Source organism: Doryrhamphus excisus, linkage group LG17 (assembly GCF_037039965.1).
Source record: "Doryrhamphus excisus strain RoL-2023G ecotype Guam linkage group LG17, RoL_Dexc_Guam_v1.1, whole genome shotgun sequence".
In the NCBI taxonomy this organism is placed as follows: Eukaryota; Metazoa; Chordata; class Actinopteri; order Syngnathiformes; family Syngnathidae; genus Doryrhamphus; species Doryrhamphus excisus.
The window spans coordinates 16,219,720-16,240,833 of NC_136373.1; the positions used below are offsets into that span (position 1 = coordinate 16,219,720).

Genomic DNA, 21,114 nt, shown 5'->3' on the forward strand with positions numbered 1-21,114 from the left:
GTAGTATAAAATGTTCCGATAAAGTCTCCATTTCACCTTATCAATTTGTAGCGCTATCAAGAATGATGCAGGGGTTGAAATTGCAGATGACAAATCTTCGTTCCAGAGATCTCCGCTCTCAATACGCTCATGTTATCTTTGCAATGGCCGGCGATTTGTTGATGACTCAGCTTTTTCATAAAGTGGCGGTGAACTTGATGAACCGTTTGGCGAGCGTTTAAATCCCAGGTCAATCCTGATGTTTTCATTTCTTTTACAGTTCAAAGTCTGTTCAAGTTCTTGTTGCGTAAGACTCAATAAAAACATTTAACACGCCAAGTTGTGGGGCGGAGTGGTGAGTCACATGACATTATCTCACACACGTGAAGGACGATTAGCGGTGCAACATCTTCCCTTGATTGACCTTTTATCTCCGAGATATAATCCACAACTATGGCTGGATGTCACATGTTGTTGTATATTGCACGACAAGGCGGGAGGTTAGATTCCGGCGCTATATATAACAACACAGGAGAGAACACTGACCATCATGAACATCATGACCGTGACAAGTAACATATCAGAGGAGGCCAAGCCGGAGCATCTGACTCTCCATCATCTGGGAGGAGGAGAAGATGGAGGAGGTGCGGAGGTGTCCTACCCTGAACAGGAGCCGCTGTGCATCTTTGGGACGGGGGATTTAGGCCGTTCCCTGGGTCTGCGTTTGCTCCAGACGGGCTTCAAGGTGGTGTACGGCAGCCGCAGACCTCAAAGCTGCGGTCCGTTGCCAGACGGAGCTCAGGTAAAAAAACACGAGGTGCTTAAGCTTATGTTTGTGCGACTAAATCACAATTATTTGTGTCGTGCAGGTGATGAGGCATGAGGCCGCGGCCAAGGCGGCGCGGCTCATCTTCATTTGTGTTCACAGAGAACATTACACCTTCATGGAGACGCTGACGCCTTATCTGGAAGGGAAGGTAAATGGATGCTCTCGCTAATGGTGCAATAGGCCTAATATTGACTTTCATGCTTTCTTTTTACATAAACAACTATGATTAGTGTGCTGCCTTTTTACTGTTAATCATTCAGGATACACAATGCATATTCCACAATATTATGGTAATGGTAATGGTTGTATTTCATTTGAACATGCATCAGATTACAATTGAATGCATCACATGATCAGTTCACAGTTCCACATGTCCAAAAGGAGTAGGAAGAAGCAAAGCTTATTAAATCCTACCCCTCCATCTGGTACTTTTACAATCAGTAACTGTTACATTTGTTCACATCCTGCTTTCACTTCACTTCACTTCACTTTACTTTATTTTTAATTTTATTTTTTTCATGAAATTGTTTTTTTCGGTAATTAATTTATTATTATTCACTTCCTGACTTTACTTTACTTTACTTTACTTTACTTTACTTTACTTTACTTTACTTTACTTTACTTTACTTTACTTTACTTTACTTTACTTTACTTTACTTTACTTTACTTTACTTTACTTTACTTTACTTAAAATTTTTTTTATGAAATTGTTTTTTTTGGTAATTAATTTATTATTATTCCCTTCCTGCCTTTTACTTTACTTTACTTTACTTTACTTTACTTTACTTTACTTTACTTTACTTTACTTTACTTTACTTTACTTTACTTTACTTTACTTTACTTTACTTTACTTTACTTTACTTTACTTTACTTTCATTAAATTGTTTTTTTCGGTAATTAATGTATTTTTATTCACTTACTTTACTTTACTTTACTTTACTTTACTTTACTTTACTTTACTTTACTTTACTTTACTTTACTTTACTTTACTTTACTTTACTTTACTTTACTTTACTTTACTTTTGATTTTTTTCATTAAATTGTTTTTTTTGGTAATTTATTATTATTCACTTCCTTTACTTTACTTTACTTTACTTTTTTCATTTAATTGTTTTTTCGGTAATTAATTTATTATTATTCACTTCCTGCCTTTTACTTTACTTTACTTTACTTTACTTTACTTTACTTTACTTTACTTTACTTTACTTTACTTTACTTTACTTTACTTTACTTTACTTTACTTTACTTTACTTTACTTTACTTTACTTTACTTTACTTTACTTTTCATGAAATTGTTTTTTGTGGTAATTAATTTATTATTATTCACTTCCTGCCTTTTACTTTACTTTACTTTACTTTACTTATTATAGTAAGTGTCAATATAGTGATATATATAGCACAGCATGACTTCAGGATGCGGGACTTCATGGTAGGACTGCCAAGAAAAAAACATATCTCAAACTGGCCAAAAAAAAGTGATACCAAACTTTTGAGCGGTAGTGTATAATACATTGAATAAATGTATTTATACAACATATTCCATATAATGCTAATAAATAACGAGAGACGTCTTCTCCCTAACGCTCATTCATCTTTATAAGCTTGTGTGGAAGAAAAGATGTCTGGTGTCTCATTGCCGACGATGGATTGATTGCAGGTGTTGGTGGACCTCAGTAACAACCTGAAGAAAGGCATCTACCCGGAAGCCAACGCTGTCTACCTGCAGAGGTAAAATTAGTTAGTAACAGAAAATTGCATTACCGTATAAATTAAAAAAGCGTAATACCAATAATTTTATTTTATTATTATAATTTTTAGTAAATTTATAAAATTATTATTAAATATATTAAATTATTTATTTAATTAATTTTATTTTATTATTAAATTTGATTGGTATTTCTTTGTAATTTTTATAATTATTTAACAATTATTATGTTAGAATATTAGATTAGTTTAGATTTATTTGTAGGAGACAATGCAATTTCATAAATTATAATTAGCCAAGGGGCTATTTTTCATCTGTATGTTAATAAGGCAATAAAATACATACAATAAGACAATATATACACTCAATAGATCAATAAGTTGAAATGCGCATCTCGAAAAATAAAAGTACAAAAATATTAAATATAATCTCAATGTTCATTTTAAGGAGTAAATATAAAAATGCCCACAAGAACCAGGATGCAATTTTTGGTCCACGTAGTTCTTTCTCAGTAACCCATTAAACGTCATAGCCATACTTTTATGATCCTCATTAAACTATGACTTTATCCTTGTTATTTATGTTTTAATAATATCACCTTTTTTTCTTGTGATATTGCATATTCATCCTGCAGGGATTTTTTTTTTACTCACAATATTAGGACTTTATTCTCGTAAAATATTATATTAAAACTTTATTGTCATTAAATATTTATTTAGGAAATCTGGGAAAAATGTTGAAAAAAATGGACTTGTTGACTTTATGTTATTTTTAATCCTCTTTTATAATATAATATAATTTTTTGGATGGTGAGATTTGGGGTTAAACGCTTTTTCTGTGTAAAAACAAACAGAATGCACAACATCAAAAGCCCCCCCCCCTTAATCCGAAAATAAATGAAAGCGCCTCCTTGAGCGTCAGAACAGCCCGCTGAGTATAGTTTTCGTTGAAGTGGAGACATTGATTTGTGACATTCAGACCTTTCTGGTACTTTTGGAGAGAGAGAAGTGTTGAAAAAAAAAAAAAAAATGTCAGCCGAAATCTTTGCTGTGTGTTCTCCAGACTGGTCCCTGGAGCCACGGTGGTGAAAGGTCTTAACACTCTCTCCGCTTGGGCTCTGCAGAATGCTCTTCTGTCAGGAAAACAGGTGAGATAGTAGAAGAGGAACATATGTTGGTAAAAAAAAAAACAACGTTCCACGAGAAGGGGATAAGTGGACATTGGAACCGAACCCTTGGAAGATATTAGAACATCATATTAAATGCTTGCTGTGTTCTGTAGACCTCAAATCCTCCATAGAAGTCAGTCAGGAACCGCAGAACAAGCTCGATTGGGTGTAAGACGGAATTGATTCAGTCAGTGTTGTGCGGTGCCTGTTATTGATTTTTCCATGTTTCCATATCAATATGAGAAGAATGAGGGCAGCGCTTGTAAAAACACACAATCTAACACACTTTTATAATGTTAGAAAGTTGAAAGACGAGTGTTTATTGGAGTTTCCGCTTCACAGCTACAAAGGGAAACACAAACATACAGGGGGGAACCTCTGGAGACCAAACCTGAATCTGCCTCAAATCCTCTTCAACACAAACAATACACACACACACACATACACACACACCCTTTCACATACTCGTACCACTGCAGTGCTCTACTTTCATTGAAAACAACTGAATACCATCTCATGCTAGATCGTTTGTGAACCACCCAGCTCCTAGAGTCGGCTCTTTCAACCGAACAAGCTGTTGGTCAACATGTGTTGGGTCCCAAAACCCGTTTATCGCCATATCGCAGAAATTGTGTACTGCTCTGTCGTTGTCAGCATACGGTAAATACAAACAGAGGCTACTTTTGCAGATGTAGTACACGGCAAACTCAACTCCGAACCCCTGGTATCACTTCCTGAACTCTTTATAGCGACACACATTTATTATGTCTGTACTATATGTAAATACCGCACAAGGCCAAAAATTTATAATTAGGTAGAAAAAAAATACATAAGTCACTCCAGAGTATAAGTCGCACAAGGTTTAGGTAGAAAAAACATACTTACGTCACTCCGGAGTATAAGTCGCACACGGCCAAAAATGCATAATTAGGTAGAAAAAAACATACATAAGTTGCACTGGAGTATAAGTCGCACAAGGCCAAAAATGCATAATTAAGAAGAAAAAAACATACATAAGTCGCACTGGAGTATAAGTTGCACAAGGCTTAGGTGGAAAAAAAACATACATAAGTCGCTTGGGAGTATAAGTTGCACAAGGTTTAGGTAGAAAAAAACATACATAAGTCACACAAGGCCAAAAATGCATAATTAAGTAGAAAAAAACATACATAAGTTGCACTGGAGTATAATTTGCACAAGGTTTAGGTAGAAAAAACATACATAAGTCGCTCCGGAGTATAAGTCGCACAAGGCCAAAAATGCTAAATTAAGTGGAAAAAAACATACATAAGTCGCACAAGGCCTAAAATGCATAATTAGGAAGAAAAAAAACATACATAAGTCGCACTGGAGTGTAAGTCGCACAAGGTTTAGGTAAAAAAAAAAAACATACATAAGTCCCCAGAGTATAAGTCGTACAAGGCCAAAAAGGCATCATTAGGTAGAAAAAAACATACATAAGTCGCACTGGAGTATAAGTCGCACAAAGCCAAAAATGCATAATTAAGAAGAAAAAAACATACATAAGTCGCACTGGAGTAGAAGTTGCACAAGGCTTAGGTGGAAAAAAACATACATAAGTCGCACAAGGCCAAAAATGCATAATTAAGTAGAAAAAAAACATACATAAGTCGCTCGGGAGTATAAGTTGCACAAGGTTTAGGTAGAAAAAAACATACATAAGTCACACAAGGCCAAAAATGCATAATTAAGTAGACAAAAAACATACATAAGTTGCACTGGAGTATAAGTTGCACAAGATTTAGGTAGAAAAAACATACATAAGTCGCCCCGGAGTATAAGTCGCACAAGGCCAAAAATGCTAAATTAAGTGGAAAAAAACATACATAAGTCGCACAAGGCCAAAAATGCATAATTAGGAAGAAAAAAACATACATAAGTCGCACTGGAGTGTAAGTCGCACAAGGTTTAGGTAAAAAAAAAACATACATAAGTCCCCAGAGTATAAGTCGTACAAGGCCAAAAATGCATCATTAGGTAGAAAAAAACATACATAAGTCGCACTGGGGTATAAGTCGCACAAGGCCAAAAATGCATGATTAGGTAGAAAAAAACATACATAAGTCACTCCGGAATATAGGTCGAACAAGGCTAAAAATGCATAATTAGGTTAAAAAAAACATACATAAGTCGGTGCAGAGTATAAGTCGCACAAGGCCAAAAATGCATAATTAGGTAGAAAAAAAACATACCTAAGTCGCACTGGAGTATAAGTGGCATTTTTGTGTGTAATTTATTTTCCAAACTACTTGACCAAAACCGACATTACATCATCTTGGAAGGCAAGTTGTAACATTAATAAAATAATAGAGAACATGCTGGGATAGGCTCCAGCATACCACCTTTGACCTTAATGAGGATAAGCAGCATAATGGAACCTTTGAAGTGTTATGAAATGTTTCAGATTGTCAAAAATACGTCAACAAATGTACAATCTTAAAAACGTAGAATCTCCAATTATGTTGGGAGGAAGCCGGAGTACCAGGAGGAAAAAAAGCTTGCGCTCGCGAGGAGAACACGCCAACTCCACGCAGCGACGCCGCCGCCGTTCGCCTCCTCTCATCAGCAATGAAAGCCTTATGTTTTTTCAAAAAAAACCCCAAACATGCTCAATGATGAATCTGAATCATACCAGCCTCTGTTTGACTTGGCAATGTTTCGGTAAGAAGATAAGCAATTCCCCCGACCAGCAGCGTAATTGGACCCACAGTGGTGCCCCCCCCCCCATCTCTCTTTGTGGTTGTGTCACATTTACATTCAGATGGAGATTTAGTCTGTCGGCTGTCCCCTGCTGTTATGTTGCAGTAATGTAAGGAGACATGGCTGGCTGCCCGGTCCACTTACACACACCTGGGGGAAAACTGCTCAGTTGACTCGCTTGTCAAACTGCAGGCCTTCTCTTCCTCTATCCTCCACCAGCTCTCTCAACCCCCCCCACGCCCCCATCCCTTACACACACACACACCTTCCCCTTTCATCTCCCAACATCTTAATCGCCTTATCAGCGAGCGGCAAGAGTGGTAATAAGCTTCAGCAATAAGGTGAGATCTAGAAATGGGATTAGTGATTGAGTGGCGCGTGTACTGTTACTGTATCAAGCGTTTTACACCTCTCTACAAAAAAAAAACTCCAAGAAGATTTCTTGCACATGATGCCAGCAGTGCTGTCATGCCCTCGTGACTCATGGAGCCGCAATCTTTTAATTATCAGCAACAGCAAAACATCACCGATGGGTGTTTGGGTGCAACCAACGTAGTCCATGTTGGTGTGAAAGGAGGGAAGAGGAGACATAATGGTCATGGTTTTATTTCATTTCAACATGCATATGGGTTCCATATTCGATAGAAACAAGGCTTATTTAATTCTAGGTAATATAACAATAAGGTGTTTTAGGTCATTTTAGGTCTATTTTAATGTATGGAAATGCTTATTTTTTGACCATGTTATTGTGTCCCGACATGGAAAGGGGCTGGATTTAGCATTTTGTAAACCGACCCATGTAGCTAGGCTAAAAATGTACTTGATAAAGTTAACCTTTTATCCTTATATAATACAGTTTTGCTAGTTTTTCAATTTTTTTTCTGTTTTTCCAAGTTTTTTGCAGCCAAATTTTTCTGAAATTTTGACTTTATTCTTTTTTTCTTTTGTTTACTTTTAAAAAATTTTTTTAAAAAATTACAATTAAATTACATAATGACATTGTTCTCTCAATATTTTCACATTTTTCTAGTTTTTTTTTTTCTGGTAGAACGTGCAAATGTATCTATTTCTTTAACCGACTCATGTAGCTCGGCTAAAAAGTTGTTTATAATTTACTTGACAAAGTTAACGTTTTATCCTTATATTATACAATTTTGCTAGTTTTTCCATTTTTTTCTGTTTTTCCAAGTTTTTTGCAGCCAAATTTTTCTGAAATTTTGACTTTATTCTTTGTTTTGTTTACTTAAAAAAAAAAACAATTAAAAAATTACAATTAAATTACATAATGACATTGTTCTCCCAATATTTTCACATTTTTCTAGTTTTTTTTTCTGGTAGAACGTGCAAATGTATCTATTTCTTTAACCGACTCATGTAGCTCGGCTAAAAAGTTGTTTATAATTTACTTGACAAAGTTAACGTTTTATCCTTATATTATACAATTTTGCTAGTTTTTCCAATTTTTTTCTGTTTTTTCCAAGTTTTTTGCAGCCAAATTTTTCTGAAATTTTGACTTTATTCTTTGTTTTGTTTACTTTTAAAAAAAACAATAAAAAAATTACAATTAAATTACATAATGACATTGTTCTCCCAATATTTTCACATTTTTCTAGTTTTTTTTTTTTCTGGTAGAACGTGCAAATGTATCTATTTCTTTAACCGACTCATGTAGCTCGGCTAAAAAGTTGTTTTTAATTTACTTGACAAAGTTAACGTTTTATCCTTATATTATACAATTTTGCTAGTTTTTCAATTTTTTTCTGTTTTTCCAAGTTTTTTGCAGCCAAATTTTTTTAAAATTTTGACTTTATTCTTTGTTTTGTTTACTTCTCAAAAAAATTACAATTAAATTACATAATTACTTTGTTTTCCTAATATTTTTACATTTTTTTAGTTTTTTTTTCCAATTTATCTGGTAGAATGTGCAAATTTATCTATTTCTTTTTCATATTATAAGTTTTTCCCAGCCAAATTTTCCAAAAATTTTGACTTCCTTCTTTGTTTTGTTTGCTTCTCAAAAAAATTACAATAAAAAAATGTAAATTAAATTACATAATGACTTTGTATTACTAATATTTTCAATTTTTTCTATTTTTTTCTATGTTTTGGTAGAATGTGCAAATGTATCCATTTCTTTTTTTCCCAGTTTTTCCCAGCCAAATTTTCCAAAAATGTTGACTTTATTCTTAGTTTTAATTGCTTCTCAAAAAAAAATAACATTAAAAATTACAATTAAATTACATTTTTTTTCAATTTTTCTGGTAGAATGTGCAAATTTCTTTTTCATATGAATTTTCCAAAAAGTTTGACTTTATTCTTAGTTTTATTTGCTTTTCAAAAAAATTACAATTAAAAATTACAATTAAATTAAATAATTACTTTGTTCTCCGTTTTTTTTTTTTTCTGGTAGAATGTGCTGAGGGCAAATAAAAAAATGGCCCCCCGCGGTGCACTAATTGAATGATGTAGAATATGTCTAAGTGGCCATCTTTTTGAATCTCACATTTCTAGGTATGATATTTATTAATAAGCTGATTAACCATGACATTTGGGAAAAACAGTGTATTTTAATAATATTCAATATTATGACAAATTGGTTACACATAGTTGGATCTCTGCATTGCATCCCCAAGCATCGAGTGATGTTTTTTGCGGCTATCTTGGTGAATATCCACCATTTTCTTCTATTGCAAATGATGACATGGACCCACTATCACATTAAGGCCAAAAGCTGCAGTGTTTTTTTTTTTTCCGATGTTCGGGACGCTGTGACTTTTTCCCCGTGGTTTTGAAATGCGACTTAAGCTGTTGCTTTCTGGCTTGTATTCATCCACTCATCCACTTGTCTGATAAGGGCCACTTGTCATCCGATGGCTTGAGGGCGGTGGTGTGTTCAGTGACTTATTGGAGAGCTCCGCTAAAGTGGCTCCTCTGAATAGCGTGGTTTAGAGGGTGTTTGAAGAGGGTAATTATTGATCCTTGGGGTATTACAGACATGTTATTAAGGCCACTTGTTGTTTAAAATTTCAAATAGTAATTACTGTGAGGGAGAACCGACTGTATGCGTGTTAGGTAGGTTCGCTGGAGCACTTTAAAGTCCGGACACAGTAGCAGAACTGTACGGACTTTATTGCTTTACAGTCCAATTTCCATCCAACAGATTAATTTATGTAATTAATGAAGATTAGCATAAATGTAAGTCACAAGCTTAAAGGAGCCCATGCTAATTTACACACACACACACATTAAGGCTGTGTTAATGTGTTAATGTTGAGTATTTATCGTCAAAATTTTTTTTACTGAAATTCCACATTTTGGTTACTGCAATTCTACATTTTGTTACTGCATAGGTTATTGTTTTGATGTACTTATATTTACTATTTACACTTATTTTGAACAGCACCTGCCACTTTTATATTTATATTGTTATTTCTTGTTTTATTTTTATTCTTTCTTTATTCTTATTTTCATTTTCTACAAAATGCACCGTGGAGTCGCACTCATATTTCGTTGTATGCAATATAATGACAATAAAGGCGATTCTGATTCTGATATTGCGAGTTGGTTCGCTTCTGGTTTTCAAAGTAAAAGCAGTGATTTATCACTGCGTTCTTTTTATGTATGAGAAAAGTAAGGGGGTGTTTTATTTTGTTACAATAACCGGAAGTTTTAACTAGCTAGCTTAAATTTAGCCGAATTCGTCCGAACGAAATTGTAAGCGGTTGGTATTTGGACAAATAAATGGCACACTCGGGATCTAAACGGACACTTTCTCGTCTTATTTAAAAAAAATCTCAACAAGGTGATGTATTTAAAGAGTTTAGAGCTAAAGTGAGCTTCAGCCTGTCGATTTCGGCTCGGGGAGGAGCGCAATGCATTGTGGGTTATCATGTAGTACGGTGTAATGTAAACGCTTTGCATACTGTCTGATGGATTGGATTTGGCGACTTAAAGGGCGGCAACAGGTTAGCTAGCACTTGAAATGTCAGTGTTTTCCCACAAAACAACAGGCGATATTCGCAAATTCGTAATTTGCATATAAATACATAAACATATGCAGTACAAGAACAAGCTTTGGCTAGGCTGTGGCCTTACTGAGGACGCCTTTAGTTGCCCCGTAAGTTGCCTGTTAGAAACCCAACATGAAGTTTACCCTAAACATTTACAGTGAGGGAATTTGCAACAATTATTACACATTTAGTCTATTTTATAAATCTTCATAAAATTGTCCGTCCAGGTCTACCTGTGTGGGAACAGTACAGAGGCAAAGCAGGCCATAGCAGAGGTGGCCACCAAGATGGGTCTCACAGTTGTGGACAAGGGGTCTCTATCTGCAGCCAGGGAACTGGAAGACTTCCCCCTGCAGCTCTTCCCAGAGTGGAGACTTCCGCTGAAAATCGCTTTGGGCCTCACCGCCTTTTTCTACTTCTACCTGCTCATCAGAGACGTCATCTACGCCTACGTGGAGCAGGGGAAAGACATCTCCTACAGAATCATGGTGTCCCTGGCCAACAAGGTGACCAGCTAATGTGCTTTTGACAATGTTTTTTTGTATCATAAATCTATAATTATCTGTAATTTTTTACTATCAATCCTTTTCCGAATATGCTTTTTTTGTTCATGAATTAAGTCTTTTCCAGAAATGACTTTCTTGGCTAAAATGGCTTCCAGTACCCCCGACAGTGTTTTCATGTAGGCTTAGATTTTTTTCGGCATTCTTTTGGCGATTTCTTATTGCCGTTCCAATATTTTTGTCTGTTTTAAGTTGAAGTCAATCGTTATTTTTGCTGGAAATAACACAAAAGACGGTAAACATTGCTTTTATATATTTACTGTATATCAGAAAACCACTAATATTACCTATTACACTCATTGTATTGAGCCTTTGTATTGAGTTTTGGAGCCCTGTAGAGCAGCTCCCCACAATAACCCGCACAGAAAGCTTTCTAGATCTTCCAGACTGTGCGCCTCTTCCAGTGTTTCTTCGGCTTTCCTGCCTCCCGCCCAAATGGTCTGTGTAATTTATTCCACCCGCAGCTCCCGAGGACTTCCACACAGCTGCCGAACCTAATTTTGATAACTTAAAGCTTGCCCTTCTGACTCTTAAAAATGCCGTCAGACTTCAGCAACCATTTGTTGGATAGTCAGCATGTACTCAGGCATGCCCATATAAGGGTGGCAGTGACAACAGCGGAACAACTCATTCTGATGTTGTTCTCCCCTCATCTTTCAGGTCTTTCCCATCGTTTCCCTTGTCATGTTGTCGTTGTGTTACCTGCCCGGTGTTATCGCCGCCGTCTTTCAGCTATACAGAGGAACCAAGTACAGGTAATCATTTTAAAGAAGCTGCAGAATGTGCACGGATAAAACCAAATCTAAATTATTTGTGCAGACGTTTCCCTAACTGGCTGGACCGCTGGATGCTGTGCAGGAAGCAGATGGGCCTGGTTGCACTGGGTTTCGCTTTCCTCCACGCAATCTATACGTTCATCATTCCGATTCGCTACGCTGTCAGGCATAAACTCATCTCCCGTGTGGTGGACGAGGTACGTGCTTCAGCAGCTGATCCACGCACGTTCCAAGAAGTGAAGAGCTCTTCTTCTTGCAGATGAAGAACAACAAAACCACCCCGTTTGACTTTAATGACACAGAAGCATGGGGGACTGACTCCTTCTACGTCCTGGGCATCCTGGGGTTCTTCCTTTATGTCCTGCTCGGCCTAACGTCGCTGCCCTCTGTGGGAGGTTCGCTCAGTTGGAGGGAGTTCAGCTTCATTCAGGTCAGAGCACACTTGCACTTCTTTGGTGTCTTTTCATCTCCACAAGGCCAAATACAGAGAAACATGCTTTTCATTGCACTGAAGAAAAAAACCCTTTCATAGGAACGGGCCACCATTATATCACTTTTTAAGGCTGGTTAGCAGGGCATCACATATAATACAGAGCAGGCTTGGAGCATTTGATCAGCGACCTCCCGCTTTTTCTTTTATGTCGCCGTTCCATTGTTGTCATAGGAATCCTCTAGAATTTTTTTGTAGTTTTTACTTAACAGTTTTAGCTGCGGTTCGCCTGTGGACATAGCTTGGCAATTTAGTCACTGCAAATCAACAGCATTGGTAATTATGAAAATGTAGTTTTTCTAATGGTTAATACACCAGTATATAGAAGCTCTTTAGACAAAATATTTATTATCCTATAATTATTATCATTTTGACTTTTTAATTTAATTTAATTTAATTTAATTTAATTTAATTTAATTTAATTTAATTTAATTTAATTTAATTTAATTTAATTTAATTTAATTTAATTTAATTTAATATTTTCCCAAAAAATAAAAATAGCAAAGTAATAAATACAAAAATAAATTAAATAACAATTTTTTTCTAATTGTAATAAATATGTTAAACACACTTTGTGGGTCTTCATACCACACAGATAAAACATAAATAAAACAAAAATAAACGTGAAAAAAGTCATAAAATTAACCATATTTTTTAAAAACATTTATTGAACCTCATAACATATTGGAATTCATATGATTAATAATTTATGTACATAAATAAACCAATCATATTTGCATTTATAATAATTATATACCTATATAGAATTCCATATGTTTTCTTCTGGAAGAAATCACATGGTTCTACAAATCGTGAAGTATAATTTCAACCAAAATTTGAACTAAACCCAAAGTAGCAATAATTGGTAATAAATAATAACAACAAAAAGTTAATTAGACTATAAATCCATCCATCCATCCTCACTAGGCGGTATGCTGGAGCCTATCCCAGCTGACTTCAGGCAAGGTACACCCTGGACTGGTAATTAAAATATCAATAATAATAATAATAACAATATATTTTATATACTGTATAAGGTACACAAAATTACACAACATAATGAGGAATGAACCTACATAAGTAGTTGTCATAAGTGCTCTGTTCAATTCCAAGGGTTCATTTATCCTGCGTCATAACTATGACTCTGACAAGCATCAGAAAGAGACGGATAAAAAAGCGATGATGTTGTAATATTTAAAAAAATAAAATAAAATAAAAGAGCCTGCAGTGTGACTAAAATAGAAAAACAAAAAAAAAGAAGTCGATTTAGTCTTGAAGTGCGCCCCAGCGCCATTGTTCTCATCCTGCTCTTACTATCAGCAAAATCTCCTTTAATGGCCTTTTTGATCATCTGCAATTAAACTTAGCAAGTTTTTTCTTATCATCAGAGTTTTGAAAGTGCTGTAAAAGCAATGCGTCACGGGCTCTTTGCTCCCCAGAGCCTAGTTAACTAACTCCCTAACACAGGAGCACACACAATGAATGCCTCGGCTACTTTTAGCTCAGCATTTTAAATGTTAAGTTATTCATTAAACTGAATTATGATAGCAGGTGTAATACCCCCTCCCCGGCCACCCCCACATTTGCTAATACAGGTCACAGGTCCGTGTGTGTAAAGGTCACGTGCACAGATGGAACAATACGGAAAGGCGCTCAATGATAGGGGTCAAGATAATTGATCCTTTCAGAAGATAAGACGACACAACTGAGATCGATTTGCATAGATTTTTATTGTGATCGCATTTACCAACAAGGCAACATGGCGGATTTTAATATCCGTCATGCAAATATGTTTGTTGCTTTCGATCGTGGGTTGAATAAAATCATTACAATCACCTCAGGAACGCAACATTACCGCAATTACCTGTGCTAGCTGCGCGACAGCATAGTACGCAAGCCGCACACGACCGCGTGATTAACGACCAAACGGCAGAGGACACTCGAGCGTCGGCACCAATTATTCTGCAACAGCTGCCAAGGAGAAAACAAAGGGTTAAGATCATTTTCCACTATTAAACTTAATGTGACAATTTCTATTCATGAAGTCAGCGGGGGAGTACTGTCGTGCATCTGTGAAAACACACCACGTTTGTTCAAAACCACTTTCGCCCCATGTAATATGTTATTTTTAAGAATTTATGCAGGTGTTCTTGAGTTCCGAAAAAAAATTACTCACTTAGAGTAGTCAGTGTAAAGCTTGCAAAAGGGCCGCCGCCCTTTTTTTTTTTTTACCTTCAGCCTCCTCCATCATCTTGGAAGTGTTTTTTGCTTCCCAATGTCATTCACTCAATGATTCCCTGATGAAAATTTCAATTTCATTAAGTAAGCGGGGGAGTACTGTCGTGCATCTGTGAAAACACAGCACGTTTGTTCAAAACTCTTTCACCCCGGTGTAATATGTTATTTTTTAAGAATTTATGCATGTGTTCTTGAGTTCTTGACTATATGAGTGTACAGCTTGCAAAAGGACCGCCACCCTTTTTTTTTTACCTTCAGCCTCCTCCATCATTTGGAGTTTTTTTTTTTGCTTCCCAATGTCATTCACTCAATTACTCAATGATTCCCTGAAGACAATTTAAATTTCAATAAGTCAGCGGTGGAGTACTGTCGTGCATCTGTGAAAAAACACCACGTTTGTTCAAAACCACTTTCGCCCCATGTAATATGTTATTTTTAAGAATTTATGCACGTGTTTTTGAGTTCTGAAAAAAAATTACTCACTTGGAGTAGTCAGTGTACAGCTTGCAAAAGGGCCGCCGCCCTTTTTTTTTTTTACTTCAGCCTCCTCCATCATCTTGGAGGTGTTTTTTGCTTCCCAATGTCATTCACTCAATTACTCAATGATTCCCTGATGACAATTTCAATTTCATGAAGACAGCGGGGGAGTACTGTCGTGCATCTGTGAAAAAACACCACGTTTGTTCAAAACCACTTTCTCCCCATGTAATATGTTATTTTTAAGAATTTATGCATGTGTTCTTGAGTTCCGAAAAAAATGACACTTGGAGTAGTCAGTGTAAAGCTTGCAAAAGGGCCGCCGCCCTTTTTTTTTTTTTTAACTTCAGCCTCCTCCATCATCTTGGAGGTGTTTTTTGCTTCCCAATGTCATTCACTCAATGATTCCCTGATGACAATTTCAATTTCATGAAGTCAGCGGGGAGTACTGTCGTGCACTGCACTTTCGCCCTATGTAATATGTTATTTCTTAAGAATTTATGCATGTGTTCTTGAGTTCCGAAAAAAAATGACACTTGGAGTAGTCAGTGTACAGCTTGCAAAAGGACCGCCGCCCTGTCATTTTTTTAAATATGCAAGCTGTGCTCTTACTACTCCGAAGTATATCTAATAGTCTTATCTCGGGAGAATTAGTAATGAAAATATGCAAAGTGTGTGTTTTTTTTTTTTATCCTCCACAGTCTAAACTGGGCCACGTAACCTTGTTCATATGCACTGCGCACGGTTACATTTACGGCTGGAATAAATTCCTCCGCCCGTCTACGTACAAGTGGTACACCCCCCCGGGCTACATGCTGTGTCTGGTGGTGCCGTCCGTGGTGCTGCTGCTCAAAATGCTTCTCCTGCTGCCGTGCGTGGATCGCACGCTCACTCGCATTCGACAGGGCTGGGAGCGGAATCAATCGTCGAGGGTGGAGACCAACCTGTGACCCCCGCACGGCGTCATCCAAAGCGACCTCAGCAGATTTGTTGATGGAAAGAAACTTTAATCAACCGTCTTTATGAGTGATGCGGATGAGTTTTGCACATGCATTCAAAGGGTAGATAAAGAGATAACTTTGGGCAGGTGGAGTATGTTTATGCCCTTTGAACAGGCCCCGCCTCCTCTCATGTGTGCAATCGTGAGCAAGATAAGACAGGCAAACACACAGGCCTTCCAGGGTATAAACGTCTCTTTTTTTTTTCTCGGAGATTTGAGAGTTTTTATGTTCCTCCGAACGTGTCAAAAATAGACAAATATCCCCTGATGCCATACATTGTTTTGATAAACACAAGCAATCATTTCCATTCCTCTCCCTCCAAGTGGAGCATCCCTGAAGCTGTTCTCGTCTCTGGGTGCGTCTCATTGCCTAAATCGGCCTCTCTCTCTCTCTCTCTCTCAAGGGCACTCGCACAAAATTACAATAAAGTGTTCACCGTAGTGTAACGCAGTCCCTCAGCCAGTGTGATTAAACACACTTCACACGGTCTAAATCGGTGCTCTACAAGGAGAGCCAGGTTGAGTTCTTGTGTACTGTGCGAGCAAACAGAGCGTAAAAAAAAAAACAAAAACATGACACATGATACACTGTTGTGCATGTATCAGTGCTGTTAAGTGTCTCTCCTCGCCGACACGTCAGTCAACGTCAGTGTTATTGAGTCTCGATGATTCACTGTTATGTATCTATAGGATATAAAGCAATGCAATAATGATAAACAATGATACGTCATGTATTCCTGTATATCTTCTTATAGTGTAATAATGCATGTTTGTGGTTCTTAATTATATTCAGCGTCTTAAAGGCGCACACAACAAGTCAGTTTGTCCGCATTTTTTTTCATTTTATGCTTGAAAATGCTTAATGTAGGCCAATATTATGTAAGATTTGCATGTGCTTATGCAAATATTATTATTTTTTTTACTAATAGCTATTCACTACGACACAGATGAACATCTTTTTTCATTCATTCATTCATTTTCTACCGCTTATCCTCACAAGGGTCGCGGGCATGCTGGAGCCTATCCCAGCTGTCTTTGGGCAAGAGGCGGGGTACACCCTGCACTGGTCAACATCTTTTTTCTGATGAATAAATAAACAGAGGTTAAATTGTGGCACGCTTAAAGGAGAACTGCACTTTTGCCCATCAATCACAATTTGAGGACGGAAAAATTAGTTAATAGGAGCTAGCTAACAACAGAAATAGTTATTTTAATGCTGTAGCCCTCACAAAAATACCTAAAAAAAAGCAACAGTGTTCCATTTATGTTCTCCACATGCATGCGTGGGTTTTATCCGGGTACTCCGGTTTCCTCCCACATTCCAAAAACATGCTAGGCTACCCTAGTGAGGATAAGCGGTAGAAAATGAATGAACAAATGAATAATAGCGACCATTTTTTGATTACTTTTTGCACGATAGAGTGAGGATGTGATGTTCAAAATGCGATCTAGCAAGGGACAACTGCAGAAGACAGTTTATGACCGTATTTTCTGGACTATAAGTCGCTCCGGAGTATAAGTCGCACAAGGCCAAAAATGCATAATTAGGTAGAAAAAAACATACATAAGTTGCACTGGAGTATAAGTCTCACAAGGCCAAAAATGCATAATTAGGTAGAAAAAGTGTTTATGTAACATAAACAGTTTTTTCATTTATAAGTCGCTCTGGAGTATAAGTCGCAGGAACAGCCAACCTATGAAAAAAAGTGCGACTTATAGTTTGTAAAATACGGTATTACTCCTTCAGGTTGAAACGTTTTACGTATTTTAGCGTTTTCAACCTTTCATCCACGCAGCAACGGCATTCAGTGTGTCTCAAAACCGCTACTTTTCAAAAACGATTCACCGTCCTGTTACTTGATCAGAAGTGACTGCTTTGAGATACAGTATTTAATTTTTTTTAATGCTGCATTCTGATTGAACGGGTGTTTTTATGCTAGTTCTAGTCCACCATAAGCGACCACAAGCTGTCCAATGGCCAAGAACGACTCTCTACGACTTTTGGTTTTTGAGTTACAGCATTTTTTTTCCCACTTCCTGATGTCATAGAAAGTCATGGGTGGCATCAGTGGAAAGCTCGGGGGCACTTTTGGGGGGGCTGACAACTGTTTATGCTGTATTGTAACTGAGTTAGCTTATTTTGCAATTAAATCCCGAACGGTAGATTGTATCGATATGGAACCGAGTTCTACCCCCCCCAAAATGACCACAACTCTATGTGATCTCCAGTGGTAACATTAGACTCATATCATGCTAGGCTACACTGTTTACTGTAAAAAACCAAACCTACAGTTCACACATCTGATAACCACTCGACCACCGTGCAGGCTATGACGTATCAGATAAATTATGTCAGCTCAACAGTGGCATCTGTTGGGCAGGTGTGAAACAACATGAGAGCGATGTTAATCAAATAAGCAGGAAGTCGACTCGGGGAAGTGAGGAGGATGCGGCAGCTGTCATTATCAGATCCTGGTCCACCTCCAGGCACAACATTTATGTCCAAACTTTATTATCCAGCATCTAATAACATTATCTTGCTCACATAATCTGTAATCTCAGTCTTGTATTATCCTCCTTTTACCAAAGAATCTCCTCTTCGGCGGCGTGTGCGTGTCTTTGTGTGTATTTGCTGTGCTGAGATTATAAAGGAGATTGAAATATCGCCCTGGGAAACGATGAATCTAATAATGCGCACAGAAAGTGTGAAACAAGCTGTCTTACATATTGTAATTTCCTCTCATGTTGAAATTTCACACACCTAGACAGTCTGATAGCCTTAACAAGATTATCTGTGGGCCGGCTAGGAAATATAAATAAACTGCTGCATTGTGGGTAAAGTTCCGCATTGTGTAATGAAGAATTCACCAAGGACTCATCTGTGAAATTTACAATTGAATTTTTAATAAAAGGCAGAAAGAACATAACAACAACAGCAATAACAACCAGAAGTCAGCTTTGTCCTACATATTGTCCTTAACAAAATACCAGAATGTACTTAAATATGTACATCTATCTGAAGTCGCTGTTGCCATGGCGACATCTAGTCCCCAAAAGCATAAACATTTAGCTTGAGGCAGTCTACACTTTACATCAAAATATGCAGATGACTGAAGTCAGCCATTGCTCGGGGTGAGAATTTAAGTGTATAAACACACATTGTAAGCTAGCAGGCTAAAGATGCTATGCTAGCCTACAATAATATAACTACAATAATCATTCATATAATATACAATATATGACTACAATGCTTTCCTTTAAAAGCAGAGTTCAGATTTTTTGACATGTTGTATGACAGCAGTGTAGTACATCAGCGGTAACTTACCCCCGACTTAGTCATCTAAGTCCAGTTCTGATCGGACTTAGGTGATGAAGAAGATTCCAGGTTCCAGGTTCCAGGTAGTCGCTAACTGGACTGTAACTTGTCATACAACTTCATGCCGGGCTGCACGGCATCCGAGTGGTTAGCACGCAGGCCTCACAGTTAGGCGACCTGAGTTCAATTCCATCTCTGTGTGGAGTTTGCATGTTCTCTCCCTGTGCATGCGTGGGTTTTCTCCGGGTACTCCGGTTTCCTCCCACATTCCATGAATGTGAGTGTGAATGGTTGTTTGTCTATATGTGCCCTGTGATTGGCTGGCCACCAGTCCAGTGTGTACCCTGTACTCTCCCCCGAAGACAGCTGGGATAGGCTCCAGCACCCTCCTCGACCCTCGTGAGGATAAGCGGTAGAAAATGAATGAATGAATGAACTTTATGCCAAAAAAAATCCAAATTATCCCTTTAAAGTATTTATTTTCCATAAGAAAAGAGGAGATGCAGCAGCTTAAGAAAAATGAAGAACAACTGGACAATTTATTATAATTTTTTTTTTAACTAAAAATTTTTTTTGTTCATTTTTAAAAATATTTTATGTCAAATGATGTCGTTTATATCCACAAAGGGTTGCGGGGCTATGCTGGAGCCTATCCCAGCTGGCTTTAGAGAGGCCTGATACACCCCGCACTGGTCGCCAGCCAATCGCAGGGCAGAATAGATATTGTATGACATTTTTCCCAACATATGATTTATATTTTAGATTATAATAAGTCCATGGTTCAGAAACGTTCATCCCCAGGAATGCGAACATTCATGCATGTAACAGCTTAATGCATGTGTGTGTGTGCGTGTGTGTGTGTGTATATTGTATATGTATGCATTCAAGTTTGATCATTCCACTCCTGCTCATATTGGCTTCCAAGACACTTGCACAGTCCTTACTTGTGCTACTCATAAAAAATATATCCGTAACATGTCCTGGCAGCTGAGGTCCTAATGTGATGGAGGATTCCACACACTCCTCTCACCGCTGATGGGATGAGATGTAAAAAATGGGAAGATGTGAATGTTCAGCCGGGGGGATGAACCCCGGTGACGGATCACATGCAGATGACGAGCGTCATCTGGAAATTTGTATGAGCTCACGCATAGAATACGAAGGAGTCATGGTAATAAGAAAGACATTTCGGTGCAATTCCATTACTTTTTAATTGGAAGTGCATTTAACGGTGGGGGGGTGCCAGAAGAGCAAAAAAAATGATTATATATATATATATCTATATATATAAACAATTTATTATATTATATATATTATATTTTTAAACAAAATTTTCTTTTCATTTTTTAAAATATTTTATCGAATTATGTCGTTTATTTCCACAAAGGTTTATACATATATATATATATATATATATATATACTAATACTATAATTATATATATATAAATAATTACATATATTCATTCTATTTTTTAACTCAAATTTTTTTTCATTTTTTAAAATATTTTGTCGAATTATGTCGTTTATTTCCACAAAGGGTTTTATATATATATAATATTATAATTATATATATATAAACAATTAATTACATTATGTATATTTATTATATTTTTGAACTCGAAATTTTGTTTTTCATTTTTAAAAATATTTTGTCGAATGATGTTTATTTCCACAAAGGGTTTATGTATATATATATATATATTCTTATAATTATATATAATTTTATAATTATATATAGATATATAAACAATTAATTATATATATTTATTATATTTTTTAACTAATTTTTTTTTCTTCATTTTTTAAAATATGTTGTTGAATGATGTCGTTTATTTCCACA

General features: G+C 36.6%; 1 protein-coding gene across 1 annotated transcript; it reads left to right on the forward strand.

Annotated features, from left to right (window-relative positions):
* The first annotated feature begins 538 nt into the window (after positions 1-538).
* LOC131137128 (metalloreductase STEAP4-like) lies at positions 539-16,528 on the forward strand. Its single transcript, XM_058084708.2, has 9 exons — positions 539-781; positions 849-956; positions 2,466-2,536; positions 3,576-3,660; positions 10,640-10,918; positions 11,636-11,730; positions 11,795-11,948; positions 12,011-12,181; positions 15,658-16,528. Exons 1-9 carry the CDS (start codon positions 539-541, stop codon positions 15,904-15,906), a joined length of 1,455 nt encoding a protein of 484 aa, XP_057940691.2. The 3' UTR covers positions 15,907-16,528.
* Positions 16,529-21,114: the final 4,586 nt, after the last annotated feature.

Bases quoted from the DNA above. Each gene is read 5' to 3' on its own strand.
- LOC131137128 (XM_058084708.2), top strand. From the start codon at position 539: ATGACCGTGACAAGTAACATATCAGAGGAGGCCAAGCCGGAGCATCTG. The intron at 3,661-10,639 runs GTGAGATAGTAG...TTGTCCGTCCAG, and splicing joins CTCTTCTGTCAGGAAAACAG to GTCTACCTGTGTGGGAACAG. The intron at 10,919-11,635 runs GTGACCAGCTAA...CTCATCTTTCAG, and splicing joins TGGTGTCCCTGGCCAACAAG to GTCTTTCCCATCGTTTCCCT.